At 48.1% G+C, this 24,969-nt stretch overlaps 1 protein-coding gene across 2 annotated transcripts in view; it reads right to left on the bottom strand.

Annotated features, from left to right (window-relative positions):
• Positions 1–327: 327 nt before the first annotated feature.
• The window catches only part of TPRG1 (tumor protein p63 regulated 1), a 64,139-nt gene continuing 39,497 nt past the window's right edge, over positions 328–24,969 (bottom strand). For both annotated transcript variants that reach the window (XM_053305188.1, XM_053305187.1), the window contains exons 5-6: positions 15,092–15,245; positions 328–2,958 (exon numbers count right to left, since the gene is read on the bottom strand). In XM_053305188.1, the coding sequence (XP_053161163.1) occupies positions 2,761–2,958; positions 15,092–15,245 (352 nt within the window). In that variant the 3' untranslated portion in view covers positions 328–2,760. The remainder of the gene's footprint in view (positions 2,959–15,091; positions 15,246–24,969) is intronic.

Below are 24,969 nucleotides of genomic sequence, written 5' to 3'. Positions count from 1 at the left end.
TGATAAAACCATCTTACTTGTATCTCCAGCATCTGTCAATCACTCTCTTCTTTTCACCTGTCCTGGAATTCTACAAACACAGAATTCTTAATTGCCACCTTGTGAGATGTATGTGCTCGCATAACCTTTAAAACATTTATTTTAAATCCAATTTGCTGATGAAGGTGTAAGTTGAAATGTTCAACTAAAATTTGGCTTTCTCTAATTGTATCTCTGTCGGTCATCTCTTTGTACCACACACACACACACACACACACACACACACACACACACACACACACACAGAGTTCAAGAAGTCAATAGAGACATGGAAAGCAGAAGGAAAAATATCTTCATATATTTTTAATTGCAATGGACAAAGGCAGAACAGTTTTGCCACATATCAAGCAAAGACCTTTGGGATTCATCTGTAATAGCCACTTATCTGTGTTTGCTGAAATGCTTTGTCACACTCAGATTTTAAATGAAAAAAATATACTGCTTGATTTTACTTTTTTTGGATTTTCTCTTTTTAGTTTCTTCCTCCTACTCCTTTTGGCATCTTATTTGCAATAGTAAATGCCTGCCTTTCAAGAAGTATAAGTTTCCCCACTTTTTCTTCTTAATAATATTTTCTTTAAAAGATATCCCAGAGGGGAGGCTGTTGTGCAGCTCACTGAATCTCAGATTGCAAGTTTTAATTCTCTTGCATCTATCACAGAGCATCTTTTCTCCATGTGCACTGTGTGAGGTGTGCCCTACCACACCTCCACGCGGCCTCCGTACTTCCAATACCATGGCCCTGCCCGAATCCTGGCCCTCAAGCTTCCCCCTTCTCTACTGGCCAAGTCAATCACCCGTTTTCTAACATGAACAGGGACTCAGGAGTCAGGTGATGCAGTCTCCTTGTTTTTCAAAAAGAAGAAGTCTGTGTTTCTGCCATCGCTTTCCCCTTTCAGTGAGCACAGGAAGTTAAACTGCATGAACAATTTGAGCAACTGAAGTAATGCCCCTGTGGAGATGCCCCCCACACAGCAGAATTAAGTGAATGGTTGCCAAATTTAGCATTTTCAGTATTTTGAAGATTGTGGTTGCCGAATCCAGCCTGTTCAGTCATTTCTAGCATTGTTCCTGAATTTAGTGTCCCCAAACAGGTGTCTGGCTCTAGACCATCAGCAGAATCAAGCAGCAAATCGTTTTGAGTATTTCAGCATTTCCTGACTCAGAAATCCAAATGTTGGTGGCTGATCATATTCACCTCCCACATGTAAAGCAAGCATAACAGCCATGGAAGTTTTTCTCTGGCTGAGCGAGAGAAGTCGGGTTCTTGGCATCCCTGATGCCCTCCCTCGCACCTGCCCACTTACTGCCCCCTAAGCCTAATCCTCAAAAAGGACATTGCAGAACTGGAAAGGGTGCAGAAGAGGGCAACAGGAGGGAAAGAGGCCTTTCTCTCCCCCATATTGGGGCCTGGCACACCACAATAGCTTTTGGCCAGAGGTGCTGGTAGTGCTGCTCATCCCCCTTCTCAGCTCCCCACCACTGCCACTGCTGCACACCAAGACAAAAAGGCCTTTGAGTGGATGGGATGGGAGTGTGTTTGGAGAGCGGGAGGCAGATGGGCAGGGAGGTAGGAGGAAGGGTTCAGGAGGCTCATAGGTGGAGTTAAAGGAGGGAAAGGCCCCCAGCACGACATCATGGTGCACATCAGGGATGTGCAGATCGTTTTGTGGCTGGAATGTTCCACCTCGAAATGGACCGTTTTGAGCATTCTGGGCTCAGAACCCTTAAAAGGGGGAATTGTTTTGAGCTCAGAATGACCCAGTCCAAGGTGGAACATTCTGACCTGTTCTGAGCACCATTTTAGATTCCAAAATGGTGCTCTTCCGGCCAACATACATGCGCAGAGGCCAGAAGAGTGCCATTTTAGAATCCAAAATGACGCTCGGAATGGGTTGGAATATTCTGATGGAAAGGGGTTGTTCCAGTGGAACAACTGGCACTACTGGTTGTTCCAATGGAACGTTCCATGCATTTTGCATTCTGTCCCAAGCTTGGAATGCAAAAGGTGTTTTGTGCACACCCCTAGTGGACATGATGGGATCCAATCTGGCATAGAATTAGCCTTGGGGTGAAGAGAGCTATTTTCCAACTTTTGCGGGAAAATTCTTGTTTTCCCAAGCCTTATTCCAAGCCTGAATGGGGAGTTTGCCCCATTACCAATCTTTCCCCAGACCTTTCTACCACTTCAGGCTGTTGAGGATAACACCTCCCCCTTTTTTAATGCATATGAGAGGTTCTCTCTTACATGCAACTATGCAGGAAAAGATTTAAACAGGCAGTCCCATTAACAACTGCAGGGAGAAGTGGTGCAGTCCAGGAAATGCTTTCCCACTTGATTCTGCTGACTGTATAAACTGATGCAGACTCTCTTTAATATACTGAAGTAGTGGCAGGTCTAAGATAGTGAAGGAAAAGAACTTTGCTGAAAAGGGATAGGTTCAGAATTCCAGATGCAGAGTGCTGCCCCCTGGGAAGTGGTCTGGCACAAGGCTCCTCAAAAGGAACGGCGGCTGGCATGCTCCTCCACAATTGCCATTCATTTCCAGAAGCACAGGGAAACAGAACTCCCTGAGAGAGTCAGAAGGAATCAGGCTTGGGAAAACGGAAGGCGCTTTTGCAAGAGTGGTGGCGCATCCCCAGGTGTGAGGGCATCCCCATCCTGTTCAGCAACATTTCATGAGAGAGACCACAAAAGAAAAATCCCCAACTTGGCCTGCTTCAGAAGCCCACACTCCCCCGAGCGAGGGAATAACCCAGCTTGTTCCGGTTCCCAATGAAAGACATCAGCCCGGTGTAGGTGTCGATGAGGATGGGCTCGTTCACCACCACAACTCCGCCGGTTCTGCTGCTGGATGCAGGGTCATTTCTCTGGACATTTTGAATGGCTTGCACCAACTGAGTGGAGAATGTGGACATCTGGAGAAGAACAAGAGTGCTGTTAAGCCAAAGTGGTCACATTCTTGCAAGTGTTGAAGCAGCCAGAAGGTTTACATGCTTAGTACTGGAACAGTAGTCAGATCAGTGGCAGAGAGACCACAGGCATTGTACACAGAAGAGAAGATCTCGGGTTCAGTCTCTGGCATCTCCACACAGTTGTGAAAGAGTCCCTCCCTGAGACCTTGGGCAGCTGCTGCCAGTCAGAGCAGAGCATGCTGAGTGAGGGATGCCATCAGTCTGAGCCAGGATATTGAAACTTCATATTTTCATACAAGGAGGCACCGTAACTGAGTGACAGAGCACCTCCTTGCATGCCATGCAGAAAGTCCCAAATTCAATCCCTGATATCACAGGCAGTTGCTAGTCAGAGTAGCAAAAAATATATAGCATACTGGGATCTATAGACATGTACCACAAAAAGAACCAAAAAGATCCCCCATGAAACTACCAATAGAAAGAGAAGAATAACCACAATATGATGTAAAATTACTATATTGGAAGTTCATTCAATATGGATCAATTGGATGTAAATAGAACAATGATATATATGCAACAACAAACTATAGAATCAACAGTAGAAATGACCACATGAATGATAGAGTCCATGGCCTGTGTATAAAAACAGATGGAATTGATGGTAAAGACATTGACACACTATGGTGCCCCGGTGACCTCCCTTTCAAAATGGCTCTTTATCAAGTGCTGATGAGCACGGATCTTGTGAGTTGACATAAATCAGGATTCTCAAATTTCTTGATCTTAATAGACTGGTTGTATTGCCAAATGTAGTGGCAATACATCTTGTCTCAAAGAGGCTTGAGCTGAAGAAATATTGTGCTACCTGTTGTTTCTAGAAAATGCTCTTGTGAAAATAGGTGCAAAGCTTGCTCACTGAGCCATTTTGAAACGGAGGTCACCGGATGTTCTGTTTGCATCCAATTGATCCTTATTGCATATACTTTTCAATATACAGTAGCAATTTCCCATCATATTGTGATTATTTTTTTCTTTCTGCTGGTTAGTTTCGTGGGGGATCGTTTTGCTAATCAGAGTAGGCCATCCTGGGCTAAATGGAGGAAGGGTCTGACTTGGTGGGAGGCACCGCCGTTTGTTCCTCGGAGGGAAGCTAGAGTTCTGTGGTGGAACATGTTGCTTCGCAGGCAGAGGGTCTCAGGTTTAGTGCACAGCACTTCCAGCTAGAGGGTCACGGAACGCAGGGCTAGGAAAGAGTCCCTGCCAGGGGCCTTGGAAAGCCACTGGCGGTTTTGAATTGATGGAGAGGAGGAAGGATGGAAGCTGCTTGAGTTTGAGAGCAGGCCAGGCTGAGAGTGTTTTGCCGAATAGAAGATTTAGCATGCTGGATGGATGGTGGTTGAAGACTAACTCTGCCTGCCTATGATCCTATTTGCTGCCTCCTTGCTTAATGAGTCTATTCACCAACAAAGAATTATTACCCAAACAGTGCAAAATGTCCCATCTCCCTCTGCACAGGGAAACTATGCCACCCTGGAAATCCTGGGGAGCCACTCAGGGAAGCTGGGTGCCTGAAACAATATCTTTGCCATGTGGGGTGTGGTGCAGAAAGACACCCCCCACACACACACTCCCCATGATAGAGACAGCAGGAGAAATAGAGAAACCAAACTTGGGGTCAGCAGTGTAGCAAGGGTATTCCTGTGTTCGCCTCCCATCCTTGGTGGCCATGCTGTGCTTGGTTGGGGCACGTGTGTGGCCAGAGAGAAAGGAAAATACACCCACCCAGCAAGCAAACGCTAGCTAGGAAATGAGCTCCAGAGGGCTCGTGTGGCCCTTCCGGGGGCTCTGGCCGCACCCCCTGGTGTGTGACATCAGATGCAAGGGGGTATGATCAGAGCCCTGGAGTGTCACACAAGCCCAGCCCCCCCCCCCCCCCCGGAGCTCTTTTCCCAGCCATGTTGATTGCTGGGTGTGAACACAGCTGGGAATTGGGAAAGGAGGACCAGCTGGGCATGGGGTGAGTAGGGTTAGGGTTCTTTAAACCTATCCACCTTATTATAGTTCCGGCCCTGCTTGGGATGCTGGGAGCATTCTGGCAGGAGAGCTGGTCTTGCGGTGGAAGTGTGCTGTCAAGTCTGTGTCGACTCCTGATGCCCACAGAGCCCTGTGGTTTTCTTTTGGTAGAATACAGGAGGGGTGTACCATTGCCTCCTCCCACGCAGTATGAGATGATGCCTTTCTGCATCTTCCTATATTGCTGCTGCCCGATATAGATGTTTCCCATATTCTGGGAAGCACACCATAGGGGATTCAAACCGGCAACCTCTGGCTTGCTAGTCAAGTCATTTCCCCACTGCGCCATAGTCTTGCAGTAGTAAGCATGAATTGTCTTCTTTGTTAAGCAGAGTCTGCCCTGGTTTCAGAGGCGTATCTAGGGTGGGGCAGCTATGGCACATGCCCTGGGCGACACTGGTTGGGGGGGCACACTAGTGTCACTGATGCAGCAAACCGGCTGGTTCCACAGGCAGGCAGCAGCCTGAGCAGTGGGGGCCACTCACTGCCACCGGCGCCTTTGGGCTCCAGGCATCCTGCGCCCCACGCTGCTCACTGCCGCTGCCTCCAGGTGCCCCGCGCACTCGCACTGCTCTCACTGGTGCCTCCGGGCAGGGGCCGCACTGCGCAGCCTCAGCCATGGCCGTGCCAGACCTTGGCAGCCCCAGCCCCGACTCGATGCTGCAGCCTGCTACAGCTGAGTCAGTACCCTTAGTAGTTAGGCAGGCTCATGTTGGAGTAGACAGCTCTTTCAGTTTTGTACTTTCCTGAGCTTTAGGGCAGAGGGTAGTGGCGGGGGGCAGGGGGGAGTCATCACAGATTGTATGCGTAGTGTGGAATGGTTTATGTGGGATTCTAAGGTGGCTGGTGCCAAAGCCGGGTCTGGGAGCTAACGATACTGGAGCCCTCCAGAAAGACCCCTTGGAAAAAACAGCACTCATGCATGCAACATCTAGAGGCTTCGCTCTGATCAATAATGCAGAGTCCTTGTCAAAGGGCACAGAACTGTAACTTGTAGGAAAGCTGGTGGGAAAGAGGGAAAGAGAAAGAGAGGGAAGGAGGGAGTCTAACAGGGATCATCAAAATGATTCAAGCAGGGCAGATAAGGACCTTTAGTAATCTAAAAGAAGGTAGCTGCCTCATGATTCATACCCAGGAGATATGCACAGGAGACCTGTGGGCTGGCTTCTGCCCTAGAACCATTTTGAGATCATAGGGGAGTTCTCAGTGGAATTCCACACACCACAATTAAACCCTCCTCTATTTGAATTTGAATGGATTGGACCCTCCCAAATTGAAATCTCACCCCAAAGAATTTTTTAAAAGCCAGCTGATAAAAGTGTTTGTTTGTGAGTGAAGAAAGAGATGGTAGGCAGGCTGTAGATAAACGCTCCCTTTGAAGCGTGTTTTTGCCTTTTGCATTCAGAGGTAGATTCAGAATTATTGCAAGATCCTGCTTCATGCAAATGCAACAGCCGGGCCCCAGAGGAGGAGAACTGGTCTTGTGGTAGCAAGCATGATTTGTCCTCTTTGCTAAGCAGAGTCTGCCCTGGTTTGCATTAGAATTGGACACTCCATGTGTGAGCACTGGAAGATATTCCCCTTAGGGGATGAGGCCACTCTGAGAAGAGCCCCTGCCTGCTTGCATGCAGAAGGTTCCCAGTTCCCTCCCTGGCAGCATCTCCAAGATAGGGCTGAGAGAGATTCCTGCCTGCAACCTTGGGAAAGCCGCTGCCAGTCTGGGTAGACAATACAGAACTAGATAGACCAAGGGTCTGACTCAGTATTTGGCAGCCCAGCTTCCTATGTTTCTAGTGGAAGAGGGGAGAAATCACAGGTGCCCTCTGCTTCGTGTGGTCTTCCTGTGTCTAGTACACTACTCTGGGCTGCTTGGAGGAAGAGTGGGATATAAATGTAGTAGTAGTAGTAATAATAATAATAATAATATGTCTGCCAGCTGCCCACTCCACACTCAAGGAACAGCACCTGTCCTCACCAGCAGACTCCACAAAAAGCTGATTTGGAAATAGGCCAGCAGGTTTGTGTCGTTTAGACTTACACAGTCCCTTTACTATGTGATCCTACAAGACTCTTAAAATCATGCAGTTCTTGAGCCCTACAATCATAGACCAATTTGCATCAGTGAAAGCAAGGAAGGTGCCGTTATAATTTTCATGTAGTGCCATAATTTGTTAATTAAAAGATTAACGAGCTTGACTTGTATTTTTGAGCTGATATTATGGTAAAGTTATCTGAAAGATGGGTGTCAGATGTTTGGACAGGGGGCGCAATTTCAGTGCTTGCCCCAGGCGCTATTCCCCCCCCCCCTTAACATTTATACCGCCCTTCCAAAAGGCTCAGGGCGGTTTACATTAAAACATTCATTAAAACACATATTTCCCCTAGATATGCCACTGCCTGGTTTACATTTGAATGGGAGACTACATGTAAGCACTGGAAGATATTCCCTTTAGGGGATGGGGCCACTCTGGGAAGAGCATCTGCATACAGAAGGTTCCAAGTTCCCTCCCTGGCAGCATCTCCAAGATAGGACAAGATTTTTTTATAGGACAAGATTTTTTTAATTGAACCAACAAACTACCAAAGCATACAGTAAGATGCCAAAGGGCTGAGAGAGACTCCTGCCTGCAACCTTGGAGAAGCCACTGCCAGTCTGTGTACTGAGCTAGATGGACCAATAGCCTGACTCAGTATATGGCAGCCTCCTATGTTCCTGTGTTGGGTGTTGCTCCCCTTCCTCTGCCCCTCCACGATCACATGAGGAAGGGAAACTATCTGCTGAGAGGAGCTAGCAAATCCTTAGCCATCCTCAGGAAACAATCCCCCTCTCCCTGCAATTGTGAATGCTTGCCAACAGTAATCTTCTCTAGTTCTCCCTCCACTCCCCAGCCCAAAAAACCATTGCCGTCCAAATGGAGCAGACTGGGGGGCTGGGAAGATTTTTTCATTCTGACTCCAAAGGTCTCAGAATCAGTCAAGCCCCCGAGCTCCATTTCTTACGCACGCTGAAGATGCCAGCACTATTTGTACCCATTCAGAGATCAAGGATTAAAAGTGGTCTGGGAGCGACTTCTAAAAACCAAGGCATCCTCAGAATGGCAGGAACACAAAAGGTTCGTGTTACATGCCAGATGGATGGACAGGCCATGTGGAAGGATGCCAAGATGCGGAGGGTAAACACAGAGAGACAAAAACGGAGGGGAAGGACGGAGCAGAGCGGCTTGCATTTCTCCCTTGTCCCTGTTGCCTCTCTTCGGGGGCACCATTAGGACAGAGTTGGCCCCATGAGGCACAGGGCCGCCAGTGAAGGGCTCAGGGCCTCACATCTCCCCAGCCCCCTCCCTCCTCCATGACCCCTTCCAGAAAGGAAGTGCAGCTGTGAAGGCTCCTGCCCAGAGGGTGCGAGAGAACGCCGAGCCTCACCTAGCGCTCTGCTGCTTCCACCTTCCGAAGTGATGTGTTACACTATTAGAGACCTTAAAAACACACACGTAAATATTCTTGAGGCAAGTGTGATTGAGTTTCATGATCAGAAGGGGGCCAGTGGGCCTAGGGCCTGGATCTTTTAAGCACCTTTGCAACACCCCTGCCTCTTATGGGAGGAGGGCTGGTCTTGTGGCAGCGAGCATGAGTTGTCCACCCTGGTTTGCATTTAAATGGGAGACTACCTGTGTGAGCCCTGTGAGATAGTCCCCTGAGGGGATAAGGGGGCCACCCTGGGATGGGGCTGCTCTGGGGCCTCACTGTCCTCACAGTCAAACACATGACGCTGCTTTCTACTGAGCGAGACCATCGGTCCAGTATTATCTAGCAGCTTCATCCTCTGCTAACTTGGCAAAGAGGCACCTTTTAATGTGGTGATTCTCTTTATTTAGCAGGGGGAGAGTAACTGGCCCTATCCATCCCCAGCACAGCATCCCTCCAGTGCCTGTTGCACTGTGTAAACCACCCTGAGCCATTTTTGGAAGGGCGGTATAGAAATTGAAATAATAATAATAATAATAATATCCCCCAGTGAGGCACTACCTTGGCGTAGTTGTGGGGCTTGCGTACAATTGCGTGGTTGTGGGGCTTGCGTACATTGCCTCACACATGGATACTAAAATGTTTAGAAGCAACTGGTGTCAGCAAAAACATTCAAATATTTATTTTTAAAAAGCAATGAGCATGTGGAGTACACAGTTAACAATCAATGGCGAGACACTTGGACAGGTTAGCATTAGAAGAGCCATTTTCCAAGGGGACTCACTATATCCTCTGTTGTTTGTAATCGCCATGACCCCACTTTCACAAGTACTAAACAAAACAGGCCTCGGATACCAAACATCTAAAACATCAAGTAAAATCAACCATCTGCTGTATATGGACGATCTGAAGTTGTATGGAAAGTCCCAGTCAGAAATTGAATCACTGCTAAACACTGTCCGTATATTCAGTAGCGATATAGCAATGGAATTTGGGCTAGACAAGTGTGCTGCATTAATAATGAACAGAGGAAAAATAACAAAAACAGAAGGAATAGAATTGCCCAATGGAAGCAACATCAAGAACCTGGAAGAGAAAGAACATTACAAATACTTGGGCATTCTCCAGGCTGATAACATCGCACACACTGAAGTTAAAAGAAAAATTGGAAGTGAATACATCAGGAGAGTTAGAAAAATCCTAAAGTCAAAACTCAATGGCAGGAACACCATACAAGCCATAAACACCTGGGCTATATTTGTTATCAGATACACTGCAGGAATAATAGACTGGACCCAGGCAGAGCTAGAGACCCTAGATTGCAAGACCATGAAAATCATGACCATCAATCATGCTCTGCACCCCCGCAGTGATGTAGATAAGCTATACCTCCCTTGCAGCTCAGGTGGAAGAGGAATGCTGCAAGTCCATCAATCAGTAGAGGAGGAGAAAAGAGGCCTTGAAGAATATATTAAGGACAGTGAAGAAGATGCACTTCAGATGGTCAAGAACGAGAAACTATTCAACACCAATGAAACAAAGCAGGCCTACAAGAAAGAACAAGTCAAGAACCGAGCAGAAAAATGGAGAAATAAGCCACTGCATGGTCAATATTTGCACAATATAAGTGGAAAATCAGACATCACGAAGACCTGGCAATGGCTTAAGAATGGCAACTTGAAGAAAGAAACAGAGGGTTTAATACTGGCTGCACAAGAACAGGCACTAAGAACAAATGCAATAAGAGCAAAAGTCAAAAAGTCAACCACAAACAGCAAGTGCCGCCTTTGTAAAGAAGCAGATGAAACAGTGGACCACCTAATCAGCTGTTGTAAAAAGATCGCACAGACTGACTACAAACAAAGGCATGACAAGGTAGCAGAGATGATACACTGGAACATCTGCCCAAAAAAATACAAGCTACCTGTAGCCAAAGATTGGTGGGACCATAAAATTGAAAAAGTGGTAGAAAATGAAGATGTAAAAATATTATGGGACTTCCAACTACAAACAAACATCTGCCACACAATACAACAGATATAACTGTAGTCGAGGGGGGAAAAACAAGTTAAAATAATCGACATAGCAATACCAGGGGATAGCAGAATAGAAGAAAAGAAATGGGGGGAAAATCACAAAATACAAAGATCTACAAATTGAAATTGAAAGGCTGTGGCAGAAAAAGGCCAAAATAATCCCAGTGGTAATTGGCGCCCCAGTAGCAATTCCAAAACAATTTGAAGAGCACCTCAACACCACAGGGGCCACAGAAATCACCATCAACCAATTACAAAAAGCAGCTTTACTGGGAACAGCCTATATTCTGCGACAATATCTATAACAACAGCAACAACATTGACAATAAAATTCAGCCATCCCAGGTGCTTGGGAAGGACTCGATGTCTGGATAAAACAAACCAGTCAATAACACCTGTCTGACTGTGCAAATAAATAAAAATATTAATCAACCCTGACTGGTAGCAGTTGTCCAGGGTTCCAGAGAGGAATATTTCCCAGTCCTGCCTAGACTGGAAATGCTGCCAGAGATTGAAGCTGGGACCTTCTGCATTCCAATCAGGGGCTCCTCCCCTGAGTCCCAGCCCCAGAAATGTTTTTCAGCAAATGAACAAGCTGCCTTCTAATGTGTCATCCTTTCGTCCCTCTAGCCCAGGATTGCCTACACTGACTGGCAGGAGCTCTCCAAGGTCCTGGACACGGATCTTCGCTCGCCCCACCTGGAGATGCTGCCAGGCATTTCTTAGTATCTTCTACATGCAGGCCAGGTGCTCGACCACTGAGCTACAGTTCTCCATGCACAGAAGCAAATCTGTTTGCTCCCCTTGGAATTCCAAGCAGGAGCCTCACCTCAACATTGCGCTTCACATGGAAATCCAGTGGCAATTTGACCCACCATAGCAGAGATATAACCACAAAGTTGAGCACAAGGGCAATGGTGGGGTGTCCAAGCTGTGGGGAGCAATGGGTCAGAGCCTGGGCCTGAGCCAGAGCCCCCTGCAGGGCGGTCACTGCAAGCCTCCTGCCTGCACTTGGGGAAGACCTCGACGATGATGGCCAGAGGAAGGTGATGCATGGTAGAAGGGTGGGGAATCCCAGAGGTGCGTGGGGTTGGGGTCGCACTCCACCAGAAGCAACAGGGCTGCAGTCTGGGGGTGCTTCTGGACACAAACCTCTCCCTGGTGTCCCAGGTTGAGGCAGTGGCCAGAGGTGCCTTTTATCAGCTTTGGCTGATATGCCAGCTGCGTCCATTTCTTGAGATAAATGACCTTAGAACAGTAGTACATCTGCTGGTCACCTCCAGACTAGACTACTGCAATGTGCTCTATGTGGGGCTGCCTTTGTGCATAGTCTGGAAACTGCAGTTGGTCCAGAATGTGGTGACCAGGTTGGTCTCTGGGTCACCTCGGAGAGACCATATCACTCCCATCTTAAAAGATCTACACTTGCTGCCGATAAGTTTCTGGGCAAAATACAAGGTCTTGGTTATAACCTATAAAACTCTAAACAGCTTGGGCTCTGGGTATTTAAAAGAACATCTTCTTCATTATGAGCCCCACCACGCATTGAGGTTGTCTGGAGAGGTCCGTCTCCAGTTACTGCCAGCTCGCCTGGTGGCCACATGGGGGCAGGCCTTCTCGGTTGCTGCCCCGAGATTGTGGATTGCGCTCCTACTGAGATACGACCCTACCCATCTCTGACAATTTAAAAAAAGCATTTGAAAACCCACCTCTTCACCCAAGCTGTTTCAGCTTTTTAAATTGTTTAGGCTTTAATCTGTGTTTGATTTTAAATTGTTTACAGTTTTTGTGTATGTTTTTAACTTGTTTTTATGTTATTGTTAACTGCCCAGAGATGCAAGTTTGGGGCGGTGTACAAATCTGATAGATAAATAGATAGATAGATAGATAGATAGATAGATAAATAAATAAATAAATTTGGCCTTGATTTCCTGCCACAGTTATTTTCGTTGATTAAAAGTAATAGCATTTGAAAGCCAGTCAGCCTAATGAAAACATTGAAGCCCCTGGCTTGTAAGCGGGTGACCTTACAAGCCAGGGGCTTCAATGTGGCTTATTCACTGCTCGCCTGAAGAGCTCTGCTGATCAACCCCCTCCCTGTTCACCACCAAAGTCTACTGGATTCCAAACTGTTCCTTGAAGCACGGGTGGTTTCATTCTTGCTGAATTGGATGTTTTATTGAAAGTCTCTTGTGCAAGAAATCGATCCCACCCCATCCAGGCATAAGCAGCTCCCAGCAACCACACTAATACTAGGAGCATGAGAAAGAAAGAAAGAGAGAAAGAAAGAAAGAAAGAAAGAAAGAAAGAAAGAAAGAAAGAAAGAAAGAAAGAAAGAAAGAAAGAAAGAAATTCTGAAAGGGGGCAAATCTTGTTCCCCAAATGTGGATTAAGGCAGCTTGAGAGGAGAGAGCCTTGTCCCCTTGAAGAACAAACCGCTCCTGCTTGCTGAGATGGTGTTTCCCAGAAGGGGATCCAGTTACTAACTTTCTTCTAAGCAGGAGTGCAGATGGGGAGATAATTTGGGGTGGAGACAATATTGTTGATGACCTGAACATGTGTGGTTTTTAAATCCGTGGCTGGGGAGTTCATGTTTCACTCTGCAGGGAGAGGAAAGTGCTTACCGTTCACTTCCTGTTTACACATTACAGGACAAGAAATCCATTATTGCAGGATCTCAGTTTCAGGGAAAGATACTTATCGGACACCCACTGCTCTTGCAGTCACTTGTGGGCCCCATTCCTCCATTTTGCCACATCTCGCCATCACCATACAAACAGGCCTTCTGTACCGTGGACTTTGCCACCGGTCAGTATGCATTTGAAGCACATTGTGCACATATCAACTGTAGACACATAGGAAGCCGCCTTCCGCTGAGTCAGACCGCTGGTCTGTCTAGCTCAGTATTATCTATACAGACTGGCAGTGGCTTTACAGGCAGGTAGGGTTGCCATATTCTGGCTTTCCATATCCGGGTGTCTAATTCTCATATTATGGAAATTGGCCTGAAAATAATTTTGGAGCAGAATAGTGGCTGCACGTTTTGCTCCATAACTCCGCTGCTACAAGGGCTAGAGCTTAGCTTTTTTTTTCTTTTTTCTTTTAAAGAAAGCTGAAATCCAGGTGAACCTGGGTAGGCTAAGCAATCTGGATGAGATGCTTAAAATCCAGGTGAAACCCGGAATTTCAGAGGGCATGGCAACTCTACAGGCAGGAGTCTCTCTTAGCCCTATCTGGAGATGCTGCCAAGGAGGGAACTTGGAACCTTCTGCATACAAGCAGGCAGGTGCTCTTCCCAGAGTGGCCCCATCTCCTCAGGGGAATCTATTACGATGCTCACACATGTAGTCTCCCATTCAAATGCAAACCAGGACAGACCCTGCTTAGCTAAGGGGACAAGTAATGCTTGATATCACAAGGCCAGCTCTCCTTCCACAGCTTAGGGTTAAATGACACAAGAATGCAGATAGTTTTGTGATGCTTTCCCTCTCCTTTTATGAGAAGCATGGCTGGGGTCTGCAATTAGGAGCAGAGCAAGGATGCGGGAGGGGAAGCATAACCCTCTCCTTGCTGGCTGTTTGACCACCTTCCCATTTCTCAAAAGACAGATGGGGGGAGGGTCGTTTTGAGCAAGCCAGTGGCAAGAAGGGCATTCCCTACACATACATAACCTGCCCCCGCCCCTGTTCTCCCCTTTCAGGTTCATCTTTGGATAGCTGTATTTATTATTATTTATTATTTCCACACTGCCCTTCCAAAAATGGCTCCGGGTGGTTTACACAGAGAATGAATGAATGAATGAATGAATGAAAGAATGAGTGAGTAAGTAAGTAAGTAAATATATAAGATGGATCCCTATCCCCAAAGGGCTCACAAAATTAAAAAAAGAACAAGACAGACACCAGCAACAGTCACTGGAGAGATGCTGTGCTGGGGGTGGAGAGGGCCAGTTACTCTCCGCCTGCTCAGTAAAAGAGAATCACCACCTTAAAAGGTGCCTCTTTGGCAAGTTAGCAGTATTTAGCCTACTGTCCCAAGGGAAGATGGGTTATTTGATCACCTTGTCTCTCTGTGTGCTGGCTCCACCAATTTTGTGGCAAGGCCAACCATTTCCCCCTCCCCCCGCACAAGTCCCCTGGCCACAGCACCGACTCCCCCATTTCAGCCTCCTGAAAACAGCCAAAATGACATCCCAATTCCATCACTTGTGTATGGGGCAGCAAAACTAAATGATAACAACATAGGAAGTACAATGGAATAGTTAGCAGTAGCTGTACATGGAAATATCCAGTACGTGGGGTTCTCAAACGTTGGTCATTGTGGCTGGAGATCATGGGAGCTTTTGTCCATCAGCATCTGGGGGCCCAAGGTTGGGAACCCCGGCAAGACAGAATTGTTTTTATCAAGCCCACCACTGATTACCAAAACCACATTAGCAGTTTTGCTTGGAACTACCGGGGGTGGGGTGGGGGGGGTAAAAAAAAGGGGGGGGGCTGGTATTTTCCCATCATCTCATTCCCCAAGCAAACTCTCCTCCGGCCCACGGAAGAAATCCTGCGCACCTGGCAGATGGCGCCAAACCTCTGGCTGCTGCTTTTCACCGGGTGTTCCGTGAATGTCGCATACGGCACGTCGGTGGCCCAGGGGTTCCAGCGGGACAGGAAAGTCGGTTCTTGCACTTTGTCCCAGAAGATCCGCAGGCCTTCTCCTTCCCGTCTGGAAAAGTGAAATATTTCAATGGATCAGAGATATCTTTTGCAGTTAGCCAGAGGTGGGAATTCTGCAGCTGGACTGAACATGGAACTGTGGTCTGCAGGATTCCGGAGAACTTACAAGAGAAGCAACTGATTTTGACATGGAAATGCCTCTTGAAATGAAGGACAGAGTTAAGAATATAAGAACAGCCCTGCTGGATCAGGCCCAAAGTCTATCTAGTCCAGCATCCCATTTCCCGCAATGGCCTACTAGATGTCTCTGGGAAACTCACAAGCAAGAGCTGAAGGCATGTCCCCTCTCCTGCTTGTTGCTCCCCTACAACTATATTCCTGTTAGCCTTCAAGCCTAGTAGCTATGGATAGACCCATCCTCCATGAACATGTCTAAGCCTCTTTTAAAGCCATCCAAGCTAGTGGCCATCACCATGTCCTGTGGCAGAGAATTCCATAGATTAATTATGCGCTGCGTGGGAAAAGTGCTTCCTTCCTTCCTTCCTAAATTTCCTGGCCTTCAGTTTCATGGGATGAGCCCTGGTTCAAATGTGGCGAGAGAGGGAGGAAAATCAAAGTCCTTGGGTCTTGCCTTGGGACTAAGGTACCAGAGAAAGACTATTCCAGCTGCAACCTCTACTTGGAGCAGGACCACCACTTACTGGGAGGCACTGGGGGAAATGCACCTTCCCAGAGCCACCAGTAAGAAGCAGGGAACAGACATTTCTGCACTAGTACTCTGAAAACAGTTGCTGCTGCTTTATTATTATTTTTTTAAAGCAGTCTGATCTTTAAAATGAGAAAGAGAGATTAGCTTAAAAAAAAAAAAAGATCAGGTTTCCCATTTCAAATATAATTACTGAAAGCTTCCCAAACACATTCATGGTGGGTGCCAAAACTCTGGCTGGAGTTTGTATTGTCTGTGAAAATGAAATAAATCCCTTTTCCTCCCTCCCTGCCTTCCCCTCCCCACAGAGATCACAAAAACGTCATGGGTTCCAAGTTCCGACTTCTGCGCCAGGCAAAGCAAAGACATCAACAAGACATTCTCAGTGCTGGCTTTGCCATCCAGAAAGCACCCGACTCTGAACCAAGGGGGGGGGGTGGATGGAGACCTCTCTGCTTTGTTAGTTCCTGCATAACTCTCCCGAGTTTGAGCTTCTTTCCTTTGTGTGTTACATAAAACCTGTGGGTGCCTGTACATAGGAAGCTGCCATATACTGAGTCAGACTGTTGGTCTATCTAACTCAGTATTGACTTCACAGACTGGCAGCGGCTTCTCCAAAGTTGCAGGCAGGAATCTCTCTCAGCCTTATCTGGAGAGGCTGCCTTCTGCATGCAAGCAGAAAGGTGCTCTTTCCAGAAGCCCTGCCCCCTAAGGGGAATATCTGACAGTGCTCACATGTATAACAGGCACCATTTTCTTTCTGATTTTCATGGGAAGAAGTAAAGATGCTGTAATGACTGGTACAGCAGTGGTGGGGGCAAAACCTGTCCTCCGCTAACCAGGCACTCAGCTGACAATGTCTGGGATGGGGGTTAGTTTTTGCCTCCCACCTTCAAGTTGCCAGGCAGGAGTTGCAGGTGGCTTCCTTGCTCCCAAAAAAAGGAATGCCTTCCTTCCATTCTCTAGTTATGACCCTTGTGACTCTCTCTTCCTCCAAGGAGTTAAGAACTTCTGGGGTGCGTGAGGGTCACCCCATTTTATCCAGGTCTGTGAAGCAGGTTAGGCTGGAAGAGGGCGACTGGAAGAGGGCGAGTGTCACCCCTGAGATGCCAGGCCAAAGGAGGATTTGAACCCACATTGTTGCAGGCCAGGCCTGAGATCATGCCGGCCGACTTCAGGGTCAGAGGGCTGAGTTAAGTTTTGTCTCTGCGCAACAATTCATCCTGACTAGAGTCCCATAAACTTCCCCCACAAAGTCAATGGGAGGCTCTCACATCTGTGGAGGAAGGAGTGAATGACACTCCCCTGCTATTTACCATTTTCCACCATATGTCCTATGAGGCTAGAAGTCTTATTCACACATTATATTGTGTACCCAGATACAGATCCACACACAGACACAGTTATCCACACATTTGTATTGAACATACATGCAGCAGTCCACTTCCTATCTGTAGCCTGGATTTCAGGGGAGCTGCACCCAGCTTTACTTTTAAAATGAACACAGATACAGTCACTCACACAATAACACGTATGAGCAACAAACACCTACATGCATGTACTGCATATTGAGGCCATTCACACAATCAAAAACTGTGTTCCACCCGGTTTTGGGAGCTGTGTGTGCTCCCAAGTTTTGGTTATGTGGAAGCAAGGTAGTAGGAAAACCTGGGTAGCTTTCCCTCCTGGGGTGACCCTCATAAAATGGGGTGACTCTCATGTACCCCAGAAGTTCTTAACTCCTTCCACACAATCACGTCTACCCAGGTTTCCCTCTTACCTTGCTTCCACACAACTGGAAATTGGGAGCTTCCAAATGTTGGGAATTCTCTTTGGTAAGAGATACCCTTCTATTACAGCAGAGTGCACAGAGGCACAACACAGTGGAGTCTGCATAGGCATGCATGTATGCTGAGAGTAAAAGCAACTTGGAGCCAGTTCGTTTCAAATCAATGTAAGGAGTCTTTATTGGTGAACTCCATTCTAGATAGTAAAGATTAGAGATAGGATCTCTAATATAGCTAGCTAGCAGGATACAGAGGGATGGTTTCTGCATCTCTGCACACATGGTGCAGGGAGAGAGGAGCGTGGGTGTTGCAAGGGAGAAGAAAGGAAAAAGAGGAAGAGCAAGTGGCAAGGCAGGCAGGCAGGCAGGCAGGAAGTCCCTGAGAGTAGCATTCTACATATCAAAGGGATAGTGTCAGAGCAGTAGAGAAGGGATGACCAATGTCTTGACCCCTCTAGCCCTCTGACTCACTAATTTGTCCCCCTCTGTCATTGAGACATGAGACAGCGCAGAGTCCTTCATTTCCAACACCAAACCCGGGTAGAACACAGTTTTCAACTGTGTGAATGACTTCACTGTCTGAATAGGGCTATTGTCGTCCAGCTAAGTTGACTGATAGCAGTTTCAGGGAGGACAACAGGGAATCCTCTTTCACACAACACATCCTTGAAGATGTGCTGGTGGCCACTAGCTTTAGACAGACACCATCATGGAACATCACAAGAGCCCAGTTAGCAGAACAGCTGAAGGAAGGCCCACTAGGCCAATGTACCATTTAAGGGGGGGGGGAGAGAGAGAGAGAGAGAGAGAGAGACAGAGAGAGAGCGCCCTGCTTCCTGAGAGCTTCCAGGACCTTCTCCATGCAAACCACTGGCTCCACTACGGAGCACATTTCCCCAATACAACGAAGCTGCTTTCTACTGAGTCAGACCATTGGCCCGTCTGATATTCTATAGTTTCCCTTGTCTGGCAGAAGCATGGGTCTGGTTGCCTTCCGAGCATGAACCCAAGACATCTGATGGGCAAAATCTGGCTTTGACCCATGAGCCTTTCCATAGCTACATCTGAAACCTACATGTAAAACATAAACCCACATTTTCTTAGCTTATGGCTTTTCCTGACCTGACCTGACCTCCAGCCCATTATTATTTCTTGTTTACACAGTCAGACAGGTGTTATTGCTGGTTTGTTTTATCCAGACATCGAGTCCTTCCCAAGGACCTGGGATGCCAGAATTTTATTGTCAATACTGTTGGTTATTATAGATATCGTCACAAAATATAGGCTGTTCCCAGTAAAGTTGCTTTTTGTAATTGGCTGATGGTGATTTCTGTGGCCCCTATGGTGTTGAGGTGCTCTTCAAGGTCTTTTGGAATTGCACCCAGGGCGCCAATGACCACTGGGATTATTTTGGTCTTCTTCTGCCACAGAATTTCAATTTCAATTTGTAGATCTTTGTATTTTTTTCTTTTCTATTTCTTTTTCTTCTATTCTGCTATCCCCTGGTATTGCTATGTCGATTATTTTAACTTCTTTTTCTTTCTTCTCGATTACAGTTGTATCTGGTGTATTGTGTGGCAGATGTTTGTCTGCTTGTAGTTGGAAGTCCCATAATATTTTTGCATCTTCATTTTCTACCACTTTTTCAATTTTATGGTCCCACCAATTCTTGGCTACAGGTAGCTTGTATTTTTTGCAGATGTTCCAGTGTATCATCCCTGCTACTTTGTCATGCCTTTGTTTGTAGTCAGTCTGTCCGATCTTTTTACAACAGCTGATTCGGTGGTCCACGGTTTCATCTGCTTCTTTACAAAGGCGGCACTTGCTGTTTGTTGTTGACTTTTCTACTTTTGCTCTCATTGCATTTGTTCTTAGTGCCTGTTCGTGTGCAGCCAGTATTAAACCCTCTGTTTCTTTCTTCAAGTTGCCATTCTTAAGCCATTGCCAGGTCTTGGTGATGTCTGATTTTCCACTTATATTGTGCAAATATTGACCATGCAATGGCTTATTTCTCCATTTTTCTGCTCGGTTCTAGACTTGTTCTTTCTTGTAGGCCTGCTTTGTTTCATTGGTGTTTAATAATTTCTCATTATTGACCATTTGAAGTGCATCTTCTTCACTGTTCTTGATATATTCTTCAAGGCCTCTTTTCTCCTCCTCTACTGTTTGATGGACTTGCAGCATTCCTCTTCCACCTGAGCTGTGAGGGAGGTATAGCCTATCTTCATCACTGAGGGGGTGCAGAGCATGTTTGATGGTCATCATTTTCCTGGTCATTTTATCATCATCGTCATCATCATCATCGTCATCATCATCTTTCTCCAAGGATCTCAGAGCGGTGTACTACATACTTAAGATTCTCTTTCACAACAACCCTGTGAAGTAGGCTAGGCTGAGAGAGAAGAGACTGGCCCAGAGTCACCCAGCTAGTTTCATGGCTGAATGGGGATTTGAACTTGGGTCTCCCCGTTCCTAGTCCAGCACTCTAACCATTACACCACGCTGGCTCTCGTGACATGCACACTTTAGCATGCACTCTGCCCCTCAGTTATCCACAAATGGTGTTGGAAGCCAGAGAAGTCCATTACCAAGAAAGGAAAGCATTACACTGGAAGCTAAAAAGGAATACAATCTGGAGGGGGGTGGGAATGGTTACTGAAAACAAATCTCCTTCTGTGCCTTTTGTCTCTGCAGCCCCTTTCAGGCTCTGTGCAACCCCCTTGCCAAGAAATGTGTTCCCTAAGCTAGAACTGCAGAGGAGGCCCGAGACGCAGTCTAGAGAAGAGCAACAGCGGTGCCTCCCCGGCCTGCTTGAGCCTCCCCTGCCCCTTCCTCCTCCTCCTCCTCCTCCTCCGCCTCCTCCTCCTCTCCACCTCAAACCTCAGAGAATGAATTAAAAGTGTAGCCTGGGGTGGCACGCCAAGATTTACGAGGAAACACAGACACCGGTCCTTGCTCTGGAGGCTGGGCGTGTCCGTGCACCAAAGAGAAAGAGAGAGGAAACACAGCGGCAGAGGAGGGAACTGACACAGGCAAACCCTGCCCTTGCAAAGCAGAGGCCTCCATTCCCGGCAACGCAGGCAGGACGCTGCCCTCCAAACTTGTGTTTATGTATCGACACAAAGGAAGCGGAAAGTTGGCACCGGAGGGGGCATGGGGGGGTGGCAGTGGCGGGTGCTTTACTGATTGAATGACATCAGGTGCAGCCCCCACCCCCACCCCGTAATGACATCTCAGTCCCCAAAGACGCTGGCACTGAGTCAGACAAGGAGATCCCCCCCACCCAGTGTGTTTACAGTTCTTCTATCCATGGCCTCAAGCTCTTCCAAACCCCTCAAAGCAGGTGCTGCCTTTATGTGCTCCGGATTCATCTGGCGCCCAACCAAACCCTTCCAAAAAGGCTCAGGGCTCAACCAACTTAACTATTTGTTGATTCTGTGCTAGGAAGAGCACAGGAACAGAGGGAGCTGCTGCCGTATACTGAGCCAGACCATTGGTCCATCTAGCTCAGGACTGGCCACACAACTCCAATGCCCTGGTGGGCCAGAACCATCCACAAATGGGTGTGTAGGGGCTGCGTCATTTTTAGCACATTATTACATTAAAATTAGAAATATCATTAGCGACTTGTGGATCTCTTCCCCCTGTCAATGGACCCCTAGTTTCAACCAAGGATAGTGGCCAGAGAGTAGGTCCTGTCCCTGCTCAATCAACGGGGCCCCTGGAGTGCAGGCCAGCCCCCAACAAATGCCAAGTCCTCTCCTCTCCCTAAATTATTGTGGCTTTCAGGCTGCAATGCTAGGCATGCTTACATGGGAGTGAGCCTCACTGGGCACACCATGGAGCATATTTCTGAGAAAACATGCGCAGGGTGGCACTATAAGGCAGTTCCCAGCTCCTGTGTTGCTGCAGGATACCTGGGGGCCAGTCAAACAGTCCCTTCGGGCCGAATCCGGGCCCCGGGCCTTATGTTGTGCAGGCCTGGTCTACCCAGTCTGGCAGCAGCTTCTCCGAGGTTGCAGGCAGGAGTCTCTCCCAGCCCTAACTGGAGATGCTGCCAGGGAGGGGACTGGGGACCTTCTGCAGGCAAGCAGGCAGGGGCTCTTCCCAGAGCAGCCCCATCCGCTATGGGGAAGATCTTACAGAGATCACACATGGAGTCTCCCTTCCAAATGCAAACCAGAGCAGAGTCCCCGTTTAGCAAATGGGATAATTCATGTTTGCTGTTTATGTATGATTTATTTTTTCTATGTAAACCGCTTTGGGAATGTTGGTTGATGAGCAGTATATAACTATTAGTAGCAAGAGGCTCAGACTGGCCCACAGGGCAACAAGGCATATTCCCGGTGCGCTCCATCCGTGGGGGCACCCCTGTGCCCCGGCGCACATGGCAGCAGTGAATACTCCCAACTTAAGTACCCATTCTGCTCAAAACCCGGTGCCCTCCCCACATACATTCCACCGCCCTCTCAGTGCCCCTAGTCCGACCCTGGTAGCTACCAGAAGACCAGCAATTTGTATAAAGAATACAAAGAATCACAAATCTCAGGCTGCCAATGGGGTGAGGTATGGGAGAACCAGCTGTACGCGGCCCCAAAGCCAGCAGAGGGCCTGTCAGGGGCAACACAAGAAGGAAAAACTGAAACTCTGTGTGGTCTCCCATTGAAATGAGTAGGACTTACTCTTGTGCAAACATGCATAGGGTGCCTCTCACACCTTCTGCATGTGCATGTTTGATGGGTGGGGGAGGAGAAATAGCTAGGTGGCAGGTGCAGAAGAAATGTCCCCCATCGGAAGGACCGCTTGCCAGGCCACCGTGCTTGCTTGCAGGTTGTGGATTGGGGCCCCCAATCCACAAATACAGGGCACTAAGTCCAGAGAATCCTGTTGGGACCCCTGACAGACCTGCAAACAAGGACCAAGGAGGCCAGCACCATCAGCCCTGCACCATGAAGGTGGGGCCCCCAGCATCAGCCCCACAAAACTTAATCCAGTCCTGGAGCTGCACAGAACCCATCAAGACACTCAGCTACGCTGCACTCCTGAGCTGTGCAGCAGGGAAGGGCTGCTATCATTGAGCAAGCTCTGCTTTTCCAGGAGAAGACAAGAGAGAGGGACTTTCCCTGGAGTGCTAGCTGGGCCATTCAGCGTGTCCCATAATCATGAGGATTATACTTTTGCCTTCCCATGGAAACTGACAAGCACAACGTAATGACTGACCCACAGCACCCCACCCCTAACCGGATCTGGGTACTCTGGATTTGATTTAAGGTCCAACGGTGACGACAACCTTGTGTGCTGGCAATGCAGAAGGTTCATTTTTAGTGGGTAATTGAAAGAAAACTATATGCTGTACTTTGTGGTGGGGGTCATAAACAGAAGCTTGTGCTTAGGGCTCTCTACAAGCCCTAAGCACAATGCTTATGGGATACCATTTGGGCGAACCAGATGAACCAGGTGAACACGAACCAGATACTCCGAGATTCTGGAATCAGGGTTCCGCTACAGTTTGCATGGGAAGAAGAAACATATGCCAAGTATCGCCCATTCACACATTAGGTTTTCACAGATATGTTTGATTCAGGAATCACTGGAAAGAGTAATCTCTAGAACTGGAAAATGAAACGTGGATCAACTCTAAAGTGCATATGCCCTGATGGCTTGACTCTCTTCATTCATGTGGGGCTCCACACATTCATGTGGGGCTCCACACATGTCTATCCAACACATGGAGAGGAAGCCGAACTGCATCATATGGCTCTGCCCTCTGACCTTGACATGTCACCTGGCTCCAACCTCTGACCTTGGCATACCACCTGGCTCCAACCTCTGACCATGACATGCCACCTGGCTCCAATCTCTGACCTTGACATGTCACCTGGCTCCACCCTCTGACCTTGACATGTCACCTGGCTCCACCCTCTGACATTGGCATGTCACCTGGCTCCAACCTCTGACCGTGACATGCCACCTGGCTCCAATCTCTGACCTTGATATATCAGCTGGCTCCTCCCTTTGACCTTGACCTGCCACCTGGCTCCACCTTCTGACTTCAACATGTCACCTGGCTCCACCTTCTGACCTTGGCATGCCACCTGGCTCTGACCTCTGACCTTGACATGTCACCCAGCTCCGCCCTCTGACCGCCACACATAGGAGCATATGTGGAAAATGGACTCCTGTGTGTTTAAATGTACAACGATACAGACATAACTGCTTTCCTCCCTTGGGCCCCAGAAAACGGAGTCTGGGGACGAGGGCCAGCTGGTGCTTCTACACCCCCTCCACATGTTGGCTTTGCATGGGGAGTGACTGTGAGTCCAGGGCTCACCTCTCCTGACGAGGCAGCAACCTTCTCTAGAAGTGCTCCCACCCCACCCCACCCCCTTTCCCATGCACGGCTTCCACCTTGTGGGGCGATGCAGCTCTGACAGATGCTACGGAGGTTACACCCGCCAAGCGACGCAGCCAAAAAGAATGATAATTACAGTGCTGAGTGGCCTGGTTTACAAGGCAGCATAAGTACCATCACAAAATCAAAGTGAGAAATGGAGAGAGTGCTTTATTAGTGACTTAGTGAGATGTTATTCACGCTTTTGAAGAGGGTAATTTTTTCCCTTGGAAAGAGACAACACTAGACTTAATGAAGCCTCAGGGGCTCACAAGTCCAGTCTCTCCTAGACTGGCCTCTTTCCCTCTTCACCATCTCCCTCTGCAAGCGGGGCCAGAAACTGCTCCCTCTTGGCAGCACCTCCTGAATCAGAGCACACACTTTTCATGCTCCATGTTGCTGTCTGTCAACAGCTAACATCATGCTGAACAACACAAAGGCTCTGGCCCCTGCACCCACACCTCCCCATGACAGCACACGCCCTTCCTGCTGCTTAGAAAGTTGCTCCCAGGCACTGCCATCCTCATCTTGTGTCCCGACCATGAGGCAGTGGGCTCCAAAGGCCGTTCAAGGCAGCAGGCTGGGAGGGAGCCAGACCCGAGCCATGGGCACGAGCCCCCAGGGGAGTTCTCCTGTGCGAGCCTCATTAACATCAGCAGGAGCTACACCAGAGCAGTAGGCGACTTTGCTGAATTAAGGGCTCATAACTAACATGAACAAGGAGACAGGCAGGGAGGGAGGAGGAGGAGGGGGAGGGGGTCAGGAAGAACATAACAACAGCCCTGCTGGATCAGGCACAACTTGGCCCATCTGGTCTAGCGTCTTGTTTCACACAGTGGCCCACTAGATGCCTCTGGGAGCCCACAGGCAGGAGGTATGTGCCTGCCCTC

This window comes from Hemicordylus capensis, chromosome 3, assembly GCF_027244095.1.
Source record: "Hemicordylus capensis ecotype Gifberg chromosome 3, rHemCap1.1.pri, whole genome shotgun sequence".
Classification (NCBI taxonomy): Eukaryota; Metazoa; Chordata; class Lepidosauria; order Squamata; family Cordylidae; genus Hemicordylus; species Hemicordylus capensis.
The sequence above is the reverse complement of the archived record's forward strand: the minus strand, read 5'-3'. Positions and strand labels throughout refer to the sequence as shown.